General features: G+C 36.3%; 1 protein-coding gene across 1 annotated transcript in view; it reads right to left on the bottom strand.

The window, feature by feature from the left end:
- Positions 1 to 2,536: 2,536 nt before the first annotated feature.
- The window catches only part of ADSS2 (adenylosuccinate synthase 2), a 38,184-nt gene continuing 24,970 nt past the window's right edge, over positions 2,537 to 15,750 (bottom strand). The window contains exons 6-13 of the mRNA XM_051783346.1: positions 15,438 to 15,545; positions 15,055 to 15,136; positions 13,200 to 13,326; positions 10,204 to 10,358; positions 9,663 to 9,787; positions 8,920 to 9,017; positions 4,087 to 4,236; positions 2,537 to 3,322 (exon numbers count right to left, since the gene is read on the bottom strand). Coding sequence (XP_051639306.1) covers positions 3,270 to 3,322; positions 4,087 to 4,236; positions 8,920 to 9,017; positions 9,663 to 9,787; positions 10,204 to 10,358; positions 13,200 to 13,326; positions 15,055 to 15,136; positions 15,438 to 15,545 — 898 coding nt within the window. The 3' untranslated portion in view covers positions 2,537 to 3,269. The remainder of the gene's footprint in view (positions 3,323 to 4,086; positions 4,237 to 8,919; positions 9,018 to 9,662; positions 9,788 to 10,203; positions 10,359 to 13,199; positions 13,327 to 15,054; positions 15,137 to 15,437; positions 15,546 to 15,750) is intronic.

Here is a 15,750-nt window from a genome sequence, read left to right on the forward strand (position 1 = left end):
CCATTCCTCCTGAAAACATCCCATTAGCGGGAGGGGATGCTTGGAGGAGAATCAATTTCAACTACTATCCTATGCTTCCATCCTCTCCCCTTACATGCCAACAACAGAAGAGACTTCAGAGATGGAGCATACAGGATGGGCCTAAGAAATATATGCTTGTTCAAGCATGCATGTTTTTCTTTTTACTACAGCTCACTACTAGCCTGTGACAGACAACTGAAAGCCTTTTGCCATTAAGTGTGGCATTCCTTTCAGACCAAAGGGTTCTTGACTAATGAAGGGGGGGGTGCGGCAGAAAGAAAGCAAAACACTGGATTTTATCTAGAGGAAAAAAAACTACATGAGTCTTCAAAGCTATTTAACTTTGCCCCTGCTGAACACACTGCTGGTGGCAGAGTATTAGGCTACTGGTCTCTTCTTCCTTCTTGCTTCCACAGTTGAACATGAAGCTTGAAACAATCTCTGAAACTTTTAATATTTGTTTCCACAACAGTCAGGTTGGTGGTAACACATCACAGCCTTTCCCGCTACGTGCAAATGAAATAAAAGGTAGAAAAGGCCCCACTGGGGGAGGGGGAAATTCCTTAGCAGAAGTGTTTGTGCACCAGGTCCAAGAATTTACTCCAGGAAAACTTGGGCAAAACTAGCATGCAGGGACAACACGATAGCTTTACAGATGCCAAGCTTAACCACCTGAAACTGGAAAAGAAAAATTCTTCACTCCAGGTCATAAGAGTAAATATACATCAACAGATCCTGGACCACACATATCCTAGACCAGTACTGGTAGGAGGACGTTTTCAACTTTCCAGGCCTGCACCTGAGTGGAAGAACCATAGAAAAATCTCAGCTGAAATTAAAAGAAAGCAAAAGAACATAAATCACTATTGCATCCAAGACAATTCTGTTTTGTTTCTTTCAAAATACTGCACAAATACTTTGTATCATTGTACACAGTAGCAGTATTGCTTAGAAATATTGCTGCATCTGGGAATATGAATTCCTCCACTGAAAAACAACAGTAGTTTGTACAGTGGAGTAACAACAATGGAAGAACTGAAACATACTCTGAACTTGAAGGTCTCTGCTTCGAAGAAATGAAACAAAGCTACATAGCTGTGCTTTATTTATTACTTACTGCAGAAGGAAATGCATGCCCTCATTTATCTACTTCCTCACTTCTTGAACCAGCTAGACCCCTAGTCCTTGGACAGTAGTTTCACTGATAGCAGAAATCCCTTTGGTGCCTCCTACAGCTATAGGAAAACAAGAATACTCAGTAATTATTACCTATTGTTCACATTGCAAGGTCGATTCTCTCTATCGCCTAGAAAATAGCAATTTTTTTTTTCTTCTAAATACACTGGAATTTATGTTTCACACAGTTATATCCCTCCTTCTCTCCATCAGGGAATTAGAAAGATTTTCAATTCAAGATGTCCTTCATCTAGAAAGGGATGCTATGGTTCCTTCCTGGACTGTGAGTCTGACAGCAAAACTAGACCCTCACGCCCTCCGAGAAAAAAAACAAGCGTCAAGTTATTTGATTTTAACGCAGAGGACAATCATCTTTACATGCAATGCTGATGCACGGGCCTCTCAATGTACTTGCCAATTTTCCAGCATTCTGTGGTATCCTACTCTTTCTACACATTACTCAAGTAAAATATACACCCTGCTAACTGCTCTGTCACATGCAAGCAACTCGGTAGAAAATGTTCCTTAAATATCAGTAGTTTTATCCTTCAACCCCCTCCTGTCTTTCCTCTTACGATAAGCAATTTTATTTTGTGTCAATTTAGAATATAAACATTGTGCTGAACACCTCAACAGCAGATCCAGTCCTACAAATCTATTCCATTTCAGACAGTATATGGTTACTCCAGACAATCCAAAAGGCCTTGTATCTTTTATTTTGCATTAGAAATTTCTTATATTCATCTGCATGGCTGAAATCTACCAAACTAAATCTAAAATATTGCCCCACCCTGATACAAACTTGGTTTTAGGAAACAAAGTAAGTTTTATTTTAAAGTGAAAAGAAGCATACGAATACCATAGTATAATGTGTAAAAACAGTCATTGTCAAGAAATCTGGAAAGGGAATAGGCAGCTATTGGGTTGTTGCAAAAAGAAATCAGATTCTTTGGAATATATAATAATGGCTATAAATTTAAATAGTTCTAGAACATTTTCTCATTACTCAACAATAAAAAGCCCAAATATGTCAGATATCTTGAGGTGAACACTTGTTATTTACTCTACATCTAAAGCAAATACATGGAATACTTTAAATGTTATTTCTAAAGCATCTTCAGCTTATAATCACAAAGTGTCTGCACTTTGGCAATTCTCCAGAGAAACATCTTCTATTGACTCTAAAGAAAGGAATTTAAAAGGCCACCAAAATGTTAGACTTCTCACCAAATATAAATATAACCTCATTTAATTAGGGAAACAGTTTAAGATCTGCGCCTTGGAAGCAGAGAAGCACAGTTAATAAAATGCCAGAAAAAAAAAGTAACATTATAAAACATTTAACTCAAAATCAGAATAGTTCTTTAATAATCGCAAATGAACTTTTTACAATATCGATTTTCTAACTTTCTGGGCACACTTCCTGGTAAACACTTGAGTATCCTCTGTGAGTTACAAAGAGTAAGTTTTCTGTGTTATACAGATAAAAAAACCTGGACATTCTTAACAACTTGGCATCACATCTTCTTTTAAAAAACAGATCACACAATAATTTAGACAGCATTTATAGCATTATAAAATCGGACTCCCCCTCTTTAATTACTCACAAGAGCAGTCATTTAGAATACAACAGCCTTAGGAATACAAATAATGAGGATGTAAAACTATCTGTGCAAAACTGCATTATTTTTACTGTCTAAAATTTCAGGGAAGTAACACCGCCAAAAGCAGAGAGAGGATAACAAAGACAAACAGTCATGAAAGCAATGCTACCTTAGATTTTCAAACAGGAATTACATTATGAAGTAAGTATTTGGTAAAGAAAAAAAAAAATCTGATGGCACCTTGAACAACAATGACGAGTGTCCTGGAAATTGCAGTTGAACAAGAATTGATACACGTTCATGTTAAAGTCTCTTTCAGGAGTAGCAATTGATTTGGGGGTATCAACTCTAGCATTTCTTTCCATGCAAAAATCTATCTTTCCAACATCTTTGCTTTGCGGGCTACTAATGCATTTAAGAATGAGCAGTCTTTTGAGGAGTGTGCTTTCTTCCATGCATCTGAAATCTTTAAAACAGCTGGATCATTGATTCCCTGGATTTCCCTACTCCAATCCATTTAACTGCAGGAGAGAAAAGCAAACTTTTATTGTAAGTAATACAAAGCAAGAGCGGATTGTATCTTAAGATGCGCACTTATCTTCTTAAGCACTTAAGATCTTAAGTACCACAGTCTGAATAAAAACACAGCATATACTATTTGCACATTAAGAAATTATAATGATGTCTGTTGTTCTCAAAGTAAGAACACACTGGTAACTTAGAAAAGCAGGTACAGTCTTGAAGCTGCCATAATAAATGAATTGCTTTTCCAGATAAAAAGACAGATAGAAACTGTTAAAAAAGTAAAGATTTGCATCATCTCCTAATTCCCAGCTTTGGTTGGAACCACAGGATCATCTTTATTAGGGAGCATTAGAGAAATTTATTAGTTTAGGAACTCTTACTGTCACATAAAATTAATCACGTTAATTAATAACTAGTAGTCCCACTGACTTCATAAAGTAGCAAAACTGAACTCCTTTGATAACCAATCTGAAAGACACTTAAGCAAGTTATAAAACAACCAAAAAAATCTCATTTGAACAAGAACTATAGTATAAGCCAAAGAAAGAAGCATATTAAAGCTTCTGAAAATTTTCAGTTCAACAACAAAATAGATGGATAAAAAGAAGTAAAACCATCATCACAAGTGTCACCAGGTACATCACAATTATGACAGCTACAAACTAGTTTTCAGTATTTTGCATGTTCATTAATACAAATACCAGACAGGTTTCATGGAGCAGGAATAAACCAAACCAGCAAGAAAATCTGTTTTACTTACCAGGAACACCCAACTCCATTTCTATAAAGCGAACATAATTTTGTGCATTTACAGGCAGCTCGTCAAACGCCCTTGCATTTGATATGTCCGTATCCCATCCTGGGAGTGTCTCATACTGAACCTCTACTTTATTTAAGACCTCCTGGTTGGCTGAGAAGCAAACAGAAACAAAAATGTTATGTCCCTGCATATTATATATTCTCTATTATGAAACACATAACTATAACGCTTTTTATTCTTTTCTTACACAAAGAGGTTTGCTCATAAGATAATACAGGCATTGAAGGTGTCATTTTTTTGTTAATATAAGCATAGGGGAAAAAATCCAATAATTATCAGGACTTAGACTTTAGGAATTCCAGTGCTCAGTCACATGCATTTATTTTGCTTAAACCACAATCTTTTCAGTTCAGAAAACAACTTTTTGGGGAAAATAATTCCCAAAAATGTTGATTTTTTTTCTGAACAAATACCAAGATCCAGCTCCCCCTTCATGAGGGAATTGTGAATGCAAAATTAAGCACCAGTTTGTAAGGCAGTTAAAACACATTTTAAAATGGCATAGGAGTGTACTTTTACTAAACATAGTCATAGGATGTAGTTTATACTTAACAGAATTCTGATGCCCACAGACCCTTTGCCCCAAAACTCTACAATGGATTTGTCAACCAGTGTGGAGTCCCACAGGATGTATGAACATAACTGTTCCAACTGCTTCTCAGAAGAGAAACAATAAGCACATTCCATTTTGTCCTTCGTTTGCTACAATGTTGTCCATTAACTCTGAACCCTGTGATGATTTCAAGTACTGAAAAAGATGCTAAGCATATTGTTCTAGAATTCAATCACTCCAGTAATTATCTGAACATTAGTCTTGGAATGACGCAGGAAAGCAAAAAAAAAAAAAAAAGCCTTAAGCCTGAAAATGGTCAAAATACATTGATTAAAAAAATGGGAGGTGGCACACATTCATTCTTGCCTTCCTAAAAAAGACAGGGGCCTGCCAGAGGCACTGTAATTAATATTACGTAGGCTCTCTGTCTTACATCAAGTTGCTCTTGCAAAGACATCTAGTCAGCCTAGGAGAAGGTTTTAAGTGCAAGAGGCACAGTAGAGGTGCAAATACGAAGCCATAACTAATCCCCTCCAGCATGTGCATTAGCCAACAAACTCAGACTCAGCATGCTGAACAATTTGTCCTGGTGCAGGCAGTAGTTCAACAGCAGCAATGTTGTAAGGACAGCCCTTACGAACCACACATTTTGAGTAAGACAGAAAGAAACTCTGCTCTACTGTCCTCAAAACAGTGAGGAAATGCACCATTTTTGGACTGAGGTGTTCACAGGTTAAAGGTAAATGATCCTGACTCAATACTTGTGGTAATCCAGACAGACAGACAGGCACATTAAGTATGCTGGGCTGGGGAGGCCAAGGGTAAGCACTTTCTTAACTGCCAGCAGTAACAACTGAGGTGTTGTCTGCTGTCCAGGGGATCTGTAAAACAGAACAGATATACTCAAAGTGCAAAACCACAAACTAATCTCCAGGCAGTGCAGATGGTCGCTAACCTCTCTTTCTGAAAAGGGAAAGTGACTGAACGCTTTATCTGGCACGTCCACAGGCATTTTTACTTTGAAGCCTCTCTGATGAGGTTAGAGGAAGAAAGCTGAAAGCAACTGGAATTGAATGGTCTCATTTTGATTACCATCTTCCATTAATCTATATTATCTCAATTCCTTACTTCCCCATAAGAGAGAAGAAAAAGAAGGGATATATTTCTTGATGTTTCAAATGATTCTTTAATTTTCTTCCAGCAGGTGTGATAAAAGATGTGTGGTAAATATAAGTCATAAACTTAGCTCAATGCAGTAACAGTAACAGATGTAGTCACCATCTAGATTTCTCTCAGCTCTTCACTAAGCGGATTTGTCTTTTAGGGTTTCTAGAATATTCCTTAACAGCTTAATTAGATAACAGACAGACCAAATATAATTATATAATTTGGAAAGTGATGTTACTTCCAACTCAGAAATAATAGCTTGAGTTTGGGACCTGGCACTACTGTAAGAGAAAGATCCTCCAGCAATTTCCAGAAACTGAACATGAAAACAGTCATATAGATCAAACAAAGGTGCATCTAGAATAGTGTCTCAGCTCTTTGATCTACAGCAGGAAGCCCACGGAAAAAGCACAAGGAAAAAAAAAGCAAGCAAGAAGCTTCTCCAAAATAATCTCCCAATTTCCTAAGGATCTGTGTTTTCAAAATTTCCTGAGCTAGAGGTTGTGTGTCTCTCTGCTGAGATCAACTGATGTCTGAACTTGGATAGGAGGCCTTAGCAAAACTAGACCACAGCTTTCACGTTCCTTTTTAACTGATCAGCTCAGAGCTACCAGAGAGTTCTCTCTTCCATGAACTCCTATGACTGGCCAGCTCCACAGCAAAAGACTACAACCTCAATAATACCAACTGAGGTCAGCTGTAAATTTATAAGACATTTAAAGTTCTTTTTCAAGAAGCCATTATGAAATGCCCACAGAAAGTTAAGCTAAAAAAAACCCCTGAGTGAGACTCGTATGATTCTCTGATCCAGGTGGAAAGAGGAACAATATATGAAATATGGCATGCTTTTCCTGAGATGGTGGGTACTGTGTGTGCTTCTAATTTAGAGACAGTCATTTCACAAGAAGGGTAAATCACGAACATCTCCAAGAGAGTAGGAGGGTAGGAAGGGGAGAGAGAAAGAAATAGTATGCCAGTGAGATTCCCAGACTAGATCTCTTCTAAATTAAATTCAAATGTCAGTGGCAAGTTTGAAAAAAAAAAAAAAAGGAAAAAAAAAAGAAAAAAAAAGCACACAGCATGCAGAGATGCAGACATCAGAAACAGTCTAATGGTCTGCAAATCAAAGTGGGAAGAAAGTTACCTTTTGTTTTTTGTGCCAGGGGCAGGGGTAACCTGCAGCATATGTGCTGAAAATGCTGCCAAATGTTGAGGAGTATAGCAAAAAGAGGTGTGGAACACAGAGGCAGTGTGAGAGACAGCATCTTCCAGCTTACCAGAAGTTCAGCTCAAACTCCTTCCTGACACTTTAAGGAAGACAGCATGTCAACAGCTTCTACTAAATTTCTACCAGAATTCTTAATTGTTCATAGAGTAAAGAAAAACACAGTTATAGGTAGATGAGCCACATTATGCTGCTAAGACCAAAAGGTCAGCTACCTGTTACCTGGGCACATACAAAGGGGGTGAAGTCTGTCTCCTCAGGAGGTGTATGTAACCAGATTCTGGTTCTGAGACACACAATGAATAAAAAAAAAAGTACTGGACAACATGGCCACATGCTTATGCCATCTTTAATGATGGACTGCCAGAGAAGGTCCTTCTGGCTTGAGCACAAGACAGGCCAAATAGCCTCAGGTTAGATGACAGGGTTACAGGAAAAGCATCTACTGAGTAGTTCTCAATTCAAATACACTATCTCCATTATGTTCAAAGGCCATTTAAAGCATATACAAATGTCCTTAATGTTTTGATATGGGTATCAATTGGGATTATCTGAGTCTTAAAAAGGGAAAAGCATTCCCTGGTTTAGTGCAAGATGAGTACTAATTTCCTGAATAAAAGTGCATGACATGTCTTTCAGCATGCATTCAGACTAACTGGCACTTTTGTTTGAAGATACTGAAAGGCAAATCAGAGAATTCCCACAAGCACATGGAGAAACAAAAGATTTTTTTTTTAATTCCTTATGAATTCCTCTACCAGGTATGTGCTATTTTCAAGGACTACTGGTAGATCATCACTTACTCCTTTATAAGTATTTACATCTTTGTACTTCATAAATCCTGCTGTGAGTTGTGTATCCAATTACTACCGTTGATCTCACCCGCAAAAAGTTCTCTGTTGATGATATCATGTGAAAAACTGTAACCTGTGACCAACCTCTACCCAAGTTACCAATCAGAATGAAAATGGGCATCTACACACACATTAGAAAAATAAAAAAGCCCTGTCTTTCGTACTGTCTAATGTTCTTCCTTTTTTCTGGAGTATCTCTACTACTGCAAACTGAACAAGATGCATTATCTATAAAAACACTGGTTTGTGGTAGCTGAATATTTTAACATGCAGGTACACTGATGAAGTAAAAAAGACCACTAAGATGACCACTGTCCCCCTCAGGAGCTACAGTTTCTATCATGCTAAGATGATATACTTTGGTCATGCATTAGAAGACAGACTTGCTTTCACCTAAACTAATTGTTCATTTCCTCCTTTTCCTTCTCCACCCCTTTTCCCTCTTTTCCAATTCATAGGTGTAAAGGGGTTTTGGTTGCTCTGTGAACCATTTAAGGAAGTGAATTGTTATAAAAGTAACACACAGAGAGAAAAATGTGGTTTTTCAACAACACCATGTCTCTCATGTGGTTCACAACATGCTTAAATGAGACCTGGTCTGCTAAAAATGGTGATCAATACAGTAGTGGGAACAAGATAACTGGGTTTAAGAGTATGAATCAAGCTTCTAATTTAGCTTGAAGGTGATTCGGGCTGTATAAAAGAAAAGGGATAAAGCAGTAACAACATTTCTGTTTTAGAAGCTTTGTATAGCACTTTGCATCTTTCTAGCAGACAAACGACAGTATTTGGTACAGGCGTTTTCAGGGTGCGGGTACAGGTGTGGTAACAGATGTCCCTGCCACATCTGGGAAGACACTAATGGCTAGATATTCAAGTAACACATTACTGTCCTAAGTTTTACAAGTAAAATGCATTTAAAGTATCAGATTATATTTCACCAAAATCTAAAATTGTTAAACAAGAAATCTTACCAGGAAAATGAGGTATGATTTCACCATCTAGTTTGTATGCAACGCCAACTTTGATTTCTGGAAATACATCCAAGATATCCAATTTGGTAAGTGCCAATCTACAAAGAAACATTACTCTGGTTAAACAAGTTCAACAACTCGTGAATCTTATCACACTGTAAACGACAACAACAAAAAAATCAAATATAACACTGATTTCTGCAAATTGCAATTAATCTCAGGTGGCACTAATCTACTATCTGGTCTGACTTCAAAAAAATCCCCAAAAAACAACAACCACCCAAACAAAACAATAAAACAAAAAGCCTTAAACATCCTTTTTGTTGCATCCTTAGATCTAGTACTACAAGAAAATGGTAAAAATCAAAAAACAGGTATTCTCTAGTTGAAGTGATTGGTCTATAGCTTAAAGTGTTATAATTCTAATGATAATATATAATTTATATTTTTAATGAGCATGTTGCCAATATACTTTATGACCATCCATTTGAGACTGTTTCACTTCATGCCTGTTGCTGTCTGTTCCTGTCCTCTGCCAAATATTCCTGTCCTAGAGCGAAGGCAGCAAAATAATCAAACATTGGCTCTGCAAATACCTGGCTGCATCTTATTTTAAATTAACAATCAACAAATCAATACTAACAGTCTGAATGTTACTAATCAGCATATGTACAATTTACAGTAATCTGCAGCATTTCATGATTTTATGTCAGTTTGCCAGCAAAGCTGTCAAAAATACTCACGCAGTAAATCCATTAATCATGTAGGCGTATCGGAGTGAGACGAGGTCCAGCCAGCCACATCTTCTCTTTCTACCAGTGGTAACACCGAACTCTTTACCTCTCAGTTGCAGCAATTCTCCAATTTCCTAACAAAGAGTAAGACTATCACATAAGTGTGTTGGTTTTTTTGCTTTGCAACACATCATGCAGGTGATTACTTAACAACATTTTATAATATATAGTAAATTACCTTAAGAAATTTTCACAGTGCTGTCTGTTGGGATGAAAACAGAAATACAGAACGCTCTTCCTAATTCAAGAGAATGCCTTTTACACAAACTTCTCAAATTTGTTCCTGCTCTAGCTTTCTATTCCATAGAAAGGTTTAAGAAACTTACAACCATATTTGGCAGCCCTGTAAGCTCAGTATAGAATCAGAAGATTGAGACATCCAAACACAGTCATCTACTTGCATTTAACCATTAATTCTGATTTAACATAAGAGAGACAAGACAAGTTATTTCATCCAGTCACAGGTCACATCTAGGGCTATAATACTCACATTATCTTGTTCTGTAGGAAAGGCACCAATTCCAACTCTTGTTGTATATGCTTTCACAACTCCATACACTTCCCCAACATTCTGTGGTGGCATGCCCAGACCAGTACACACACCTCCAACTGTGCAGTTTGATGAAGTCACAAAAGGATATGTGCCTATTAAAAAATAAACTCAATGGTTTTAGAAACTTATTAAAACTTGGGTTTAAAGTGTTGGGGTTTTTTTAAAGATCTAACCTGGTGATAAATAGTACTTGCATTGCACTTACCTAGGTTTTACAACACTAAAAACCAGAACACACAAGAAATGTATTTTGCAGTCAAGAACACATTCAACGAGCTCTTAGATTTGTATGTACAGTGTCCACTTCTACTGACAAAGGTAGAAATCTTACCACTTACTTCAACTGGTACAGAGGGGAAAGTTGACTACATAACAATTCTGAATGATCATACAAGTAAAAAATTGGAGTAAGACACCAGAAAACCATGCCTTGCTATCTTATATAAGATATACTCACCAAAAGAACAAGGCAAAAATTTAAGTGGAGACTTAAGAAAATAGTATTAAAAGGTTAGAGAATACAGGTTTGCCATTTTTAATATTGGGCAAAAAAATAAAATACAATCTCTACATACTGGTCAGCACACTATAAGGATAAGAAATTGCAATAAAATGCAGAATTCTGGCAAGAACAACTTTGCTTCCATAATCAAATGAAAAAAAATCATTTAAAACAGAAGACTCCTGGAAGGTAGTCTAGTTAATTAGTGGTAAAAGTTTGTTTCTAGTTAAATAGTCATCCCTCATTTAAAATGCAGCCTGGACTGCAAAGATAAGAGTTAAACATCTCAAAATCCTTAGGTTTATACCTTTTCTCTTTTTTTTTTTTTTAAACTCATGGAAAATGAAACAGAGCATGACACTCCTTAGCTGAATTGTGAACAAATACTTCAGTCTCATAATAACTGCACATAATCAAGAAACTTCTACCTCAAGCATCAGACTTTTTTTTTTGTCTTTTGATGCGAGTCAGAGATGGGTAAGAGGGGAACAACCAAGATAAAAGGAACTGAAAGCAACAGAGTTCTTTCAGCACTACAGACAACTTTAAAAAGTCAAAATCCTTCAGAGGCCGGTTCAGTGACATTTTGCAGATTAGCTTCAGGTATCTCTACCTTCTTTTGCTTAACTCAAATTGCTCAAGAGGAAAACCCAGGCTTACAGGGGATATGTAACAGCAGTCTGCAAGCATTAGTCTTTATCCTTCTTAGAACACAAAGTAGTTGAGGTTTTCTTTACTGACAGGTAAATATAGCAAGTAGAGGTCAAAAACAGAGTCAATGAGACAATTCTTACTCACTTTTACCTCCCAGCCTAATATATTTACATTGGTTTATCCTCACTCAGTGTTTAAAACAGGAGACCACATATCCCCAGACCTGCATCCCCATCCCCAGACAAATGCACACGTGACCTTCATTACGGGCTCCAGGAAAGTGTGATGGACTGCAAGGCTGGGCATTTACCAACTTCACTGACAACAGACACACATTCATAAAACTCACTTCAGGATTAAGACTTTTATGCAACCAGGTACAGAAAAAGCCTCACTCAGAATGCTTAATGATCAAACTTGGCATTGTCAAACCTTTTGACTACGGCTCGTCTACTGCAAACCCAAGTGTCCAATCTACTGATGGTGTCTACCTAAGGAGAGCAGATATTCTGTGTGTGGGTCTCATGGCACAGGCACAGAAAAAAAAAAAATCTAAGTGACCCAAGCAACTCTGTATATATCACAGACATACCTGATGAGTTTCAGATTATTTGCATCTCCTATTTATATGAAATCCAAAATCCTCACCACTTACAAAAAACAACCGTCTAGAGTTTTCTGTAAATACCTCAGTTTTGCATCAAAGATTTCCCTGTGACAAGCATATTTGAAGAATTCTTTCCTCTTTGTTTTTTTTACTTGTTAAAAAAGGATGTGTCCTTCTAATATGCAGATAATAATCAGAAAACTTGGGGCGCTTACACTTCGAGTGACTAGTCTAAGACATATCTTTTCCTCTTAAAGGAAGAGGCTTTCAAATTCAGTATGTTCGAAAATGCCCAGTGTCAGAACTCCTGTCAGCTGAAAGCAGAGTGCACATCAGCTTTATATTTGACAGTTCTCCTTACAGGCTTCAATTTCAGGCTTTAGCATCTTTCTAACAATAAAAATTATACAGTTACAAGGCTAGTGAGACTGGAAAAATGTGACAAAATGCAGGAGGTCAATCATAGAAGCTATGAGATATATATATATACATATATATACACACACACACACAGGTATAATAAATTGCCTGTTCTTACAATATAATGACAACCAAACAAAATCATGTCATAAAAAATAGGAAGCTGCTTCTGTCTAGAAGCTTCTAATTTTATTAGCAAAATCACAGTGTTTTCAGAAAAACTGCACCATTTTTAATATCAAATTGATTGGGATAACCTTTTCACTCTTGCCTCATTAGCAGTTATCGACACCTTTCCTGACATTGTGAAACAGTGGAGAACCAAGTGTTATATAAAGACTTTAAAAAAAGGCAAGCTGATTTTCCAAAAGTCAAGAAGTACTGTGCTTATACACTTTGCCTCTTAAAAGTTCTCCATGGCTATTCTCAAGTGTTTTCCATAGATGTATACAGTTGTGAGTTATTACAGACACTGAAGTAATAGGTACACTCTAAGAAAAGCCACCTGATATTTACTGTTATTCAAATAATTACTTTTGGGAGAGTCTAAAGCTTTTTGAAATATTTTAATTAACACACCCACTCATCCATCCCTTATTATTTGCTAGTCATACAGAGCACTGTTCTTCCAAAATACAAAACACTTCTGCCATAAAAGCAGCTAAGCACGGGAGAGTTTATATTTAGTGTTTTTCTTTCACAACATAAGTAAGTGTATAGCAACATGTGTCTCAGAAAGGTCATACCTACCAAAATCTATGTCCAGCAGTGCTGCATTTGCACCTTCTACTAAGATCTTCTTTGGTGGTCCATGTAAAGCCTCATACATGAAATAAACACCATCCCTTACCATTGGTTTTACTTTTTCCATGTAGCCCTGAATAATACAAAAGACTATTGTATAGTATAATTTCATTATGATAAAGACAGCTAGAGTAGAATTGCTATTGTTCCCTCATAACAATGCTCATATTCCTTCTGAAAAGGAAAAGCAAACAAAGAAATCTAAATATGACATCATATGTGAACAAGGGAAGGAAGAACATGAGACTCAGATTTACACAACGGACATGTATGCCCTTCATAGGAGGAAAAAAAGAAAAAAGGGGTGGAAAGAGGAGCAGAGAAATAAAATCCAAACTTCTGGAATACTTAAGAAATATTCAAGCATGACTATAATCACTATACTTTACTGTGTTTGGTATTTCATTTCCGAGTGTTCAGAACTCTCCCCAAAAACCAGGGAATTTCACTTCTGGTCGTCTGAAGCCAACAAATGCACACAATTGTAAATTGTAATTCGTAAGTAAAAGAAAAAAGTTACATATTGGAATTAAGGGTCAAATGCTTGAATGCCACTGAGTAGCTGGATGCAATGCAGTAATTTTCAGATTATCACTTGGTACACAGTCTTTTTCCCCATTAGAACACGTGGAAGTTCTCATTCCAACAATTTACTTCACATGAAATATAACACTTTGTCTTTCAGAACTGAATGAGGTGTATTAGCATAACACAAGTAATTTTCCTCAAGCTACAAATACATGTTGTGTTTCCACCCTAACAATGAGTTTTAGATATTCTGTAATCCTAACGTGTATTAAGTAAACTATAAAGGATTACGAAGTACTCAACTAACAGGTTTCTAGGTCTACATATTGATAAAAATACTGCGACTCAACATGTGCAACAGGCATTATTTAAGTAAGAAAAACAGAAGTGCTAAGAACTCCCATATATTCTACTCTAGAGCTGTAGAAATGAGTTTAGTGCCAACTAAGGGTACAAGAAGGATGATTTCTTCAGCCTGATTTTCTGAAAAAATTAAACGCGTAATAACTCCCTGTTCCACACATACCTCAATGTTTTAAATAGTGTGTCACATTTGGTTGAAGTTTTCTAAAGGTAAAAAAAAAATCTCATGTAGTTAAGTTTCTATAAAAATTATTAACAAAAAGGCTGAGTGTAAGGGTAAGACACTTCACAGTTTTTTCAAATAAGAACTTGGATGAGTGCAAAAAGAAGTTAACAGTAGTGAGAAATCTCTCAACTGTCCCAATTGCAGGGAAAACACCAAATCAGAAACTGTAATTAACCACAAGACTAGTTTGCTGATAATCATGCCTCATTAGTTTTGCTGCTATCAACTTACATTTTTTATGTTGCTAGACATAGGTTGTTTTTCTTTTCTTAAGGTTTGTTACTTATAATAACAATTTACTTCAGTTCTTAAGTTTCTGACACAAGGAATTAATATTCTGCTTTACAATGAAACATACTTTCCCAACTACAATCCTGGGTTTTTTAATCCCAGACAGTATGTTTGAGCCAGGGGAATTAAGTAAAAAATGGTTCTCCGTATGCAAGCTTTTTTCCTAAAATTTACAATATTTCTCTTGAAACCAAGTATTGAAATGTTGCATAAAGTGGGGTTAAAAGTGTCCTTAAGGATAGCAGACTCTTCAAAATGGATACATAACGATTTTCCATGATATGTATTCTGTTTTAACTCCTCACACAACCGCAACCATCAGTCACCAAGGGATTTACATATCAGTAGCTGCACACAGTGATCACATAACTCAAGAAACAGAAGCAGGCTTACCTTGAGCTTTTCCAATTCCCCTTCAATATCTATCTTTAAGGTAGGATATATTGCTTTGTACTGATTGGCTAACACTTTGAACCTGGAAGGCAAAAATGCTGCATTTAAGTTTTTGTTTGTTTGTTTTCTGCCTTAACCCCCCACAACCTTAGGTTTTACTGGTTACATATCTGCAATAATTTGGTAATTTAACAATTTTAAATAATAAATTATGCCAATAATTGACTATATTATTTAATAAAATTATAAAGTTATTTTTATATTTTAAAATAATTTTAATTTAAAAATAAAATTAGGAGGAACCAGATGTAATTGCTTACACAGGGTACTACCCAGAAACTGAAAACTAGGCTTACAACTGTGTATTAAAATACAGAAGTTACCTCTCAGAAAATTCATCAAAATCAGAAACAAGATCACACATCCTGAGTCCACTTCGAGCTGCCTTTGAAGAATATACTGGACCAATTCCTTTTTTGGTAGTTCCCAAACTTGCAAAAGATAATAACAGGAGTTATTCTTGATATAAAACTAAGGTTTTTCCTGAAAGGCAATACATCCTTAGCATTAAATAAAATACTGTTAATTGTGAGCATTTAACCTTGTTTTAAGCAATTAAAACAAGATAATTCCATCCAGTATGCGATCTAGTTTCAGAATATCACTGTTTATACATGCAAATATGTTAATCTTACA

Source organism: Manacus candei, unplaced genomic scaffold, assembly GCF_025592945.1.
Source record: "Manacus candei isolate 608988 ecotype Guabito, Panama unplaced genomic scaffold, ASM2559294v1 h1tg000017l, whole genome shotgun sequence".
NCBI lineage: Eukaryota > Metazoa > Chordata > Aves > Passeriformes > Pipridae > Manacus > Manacus candei.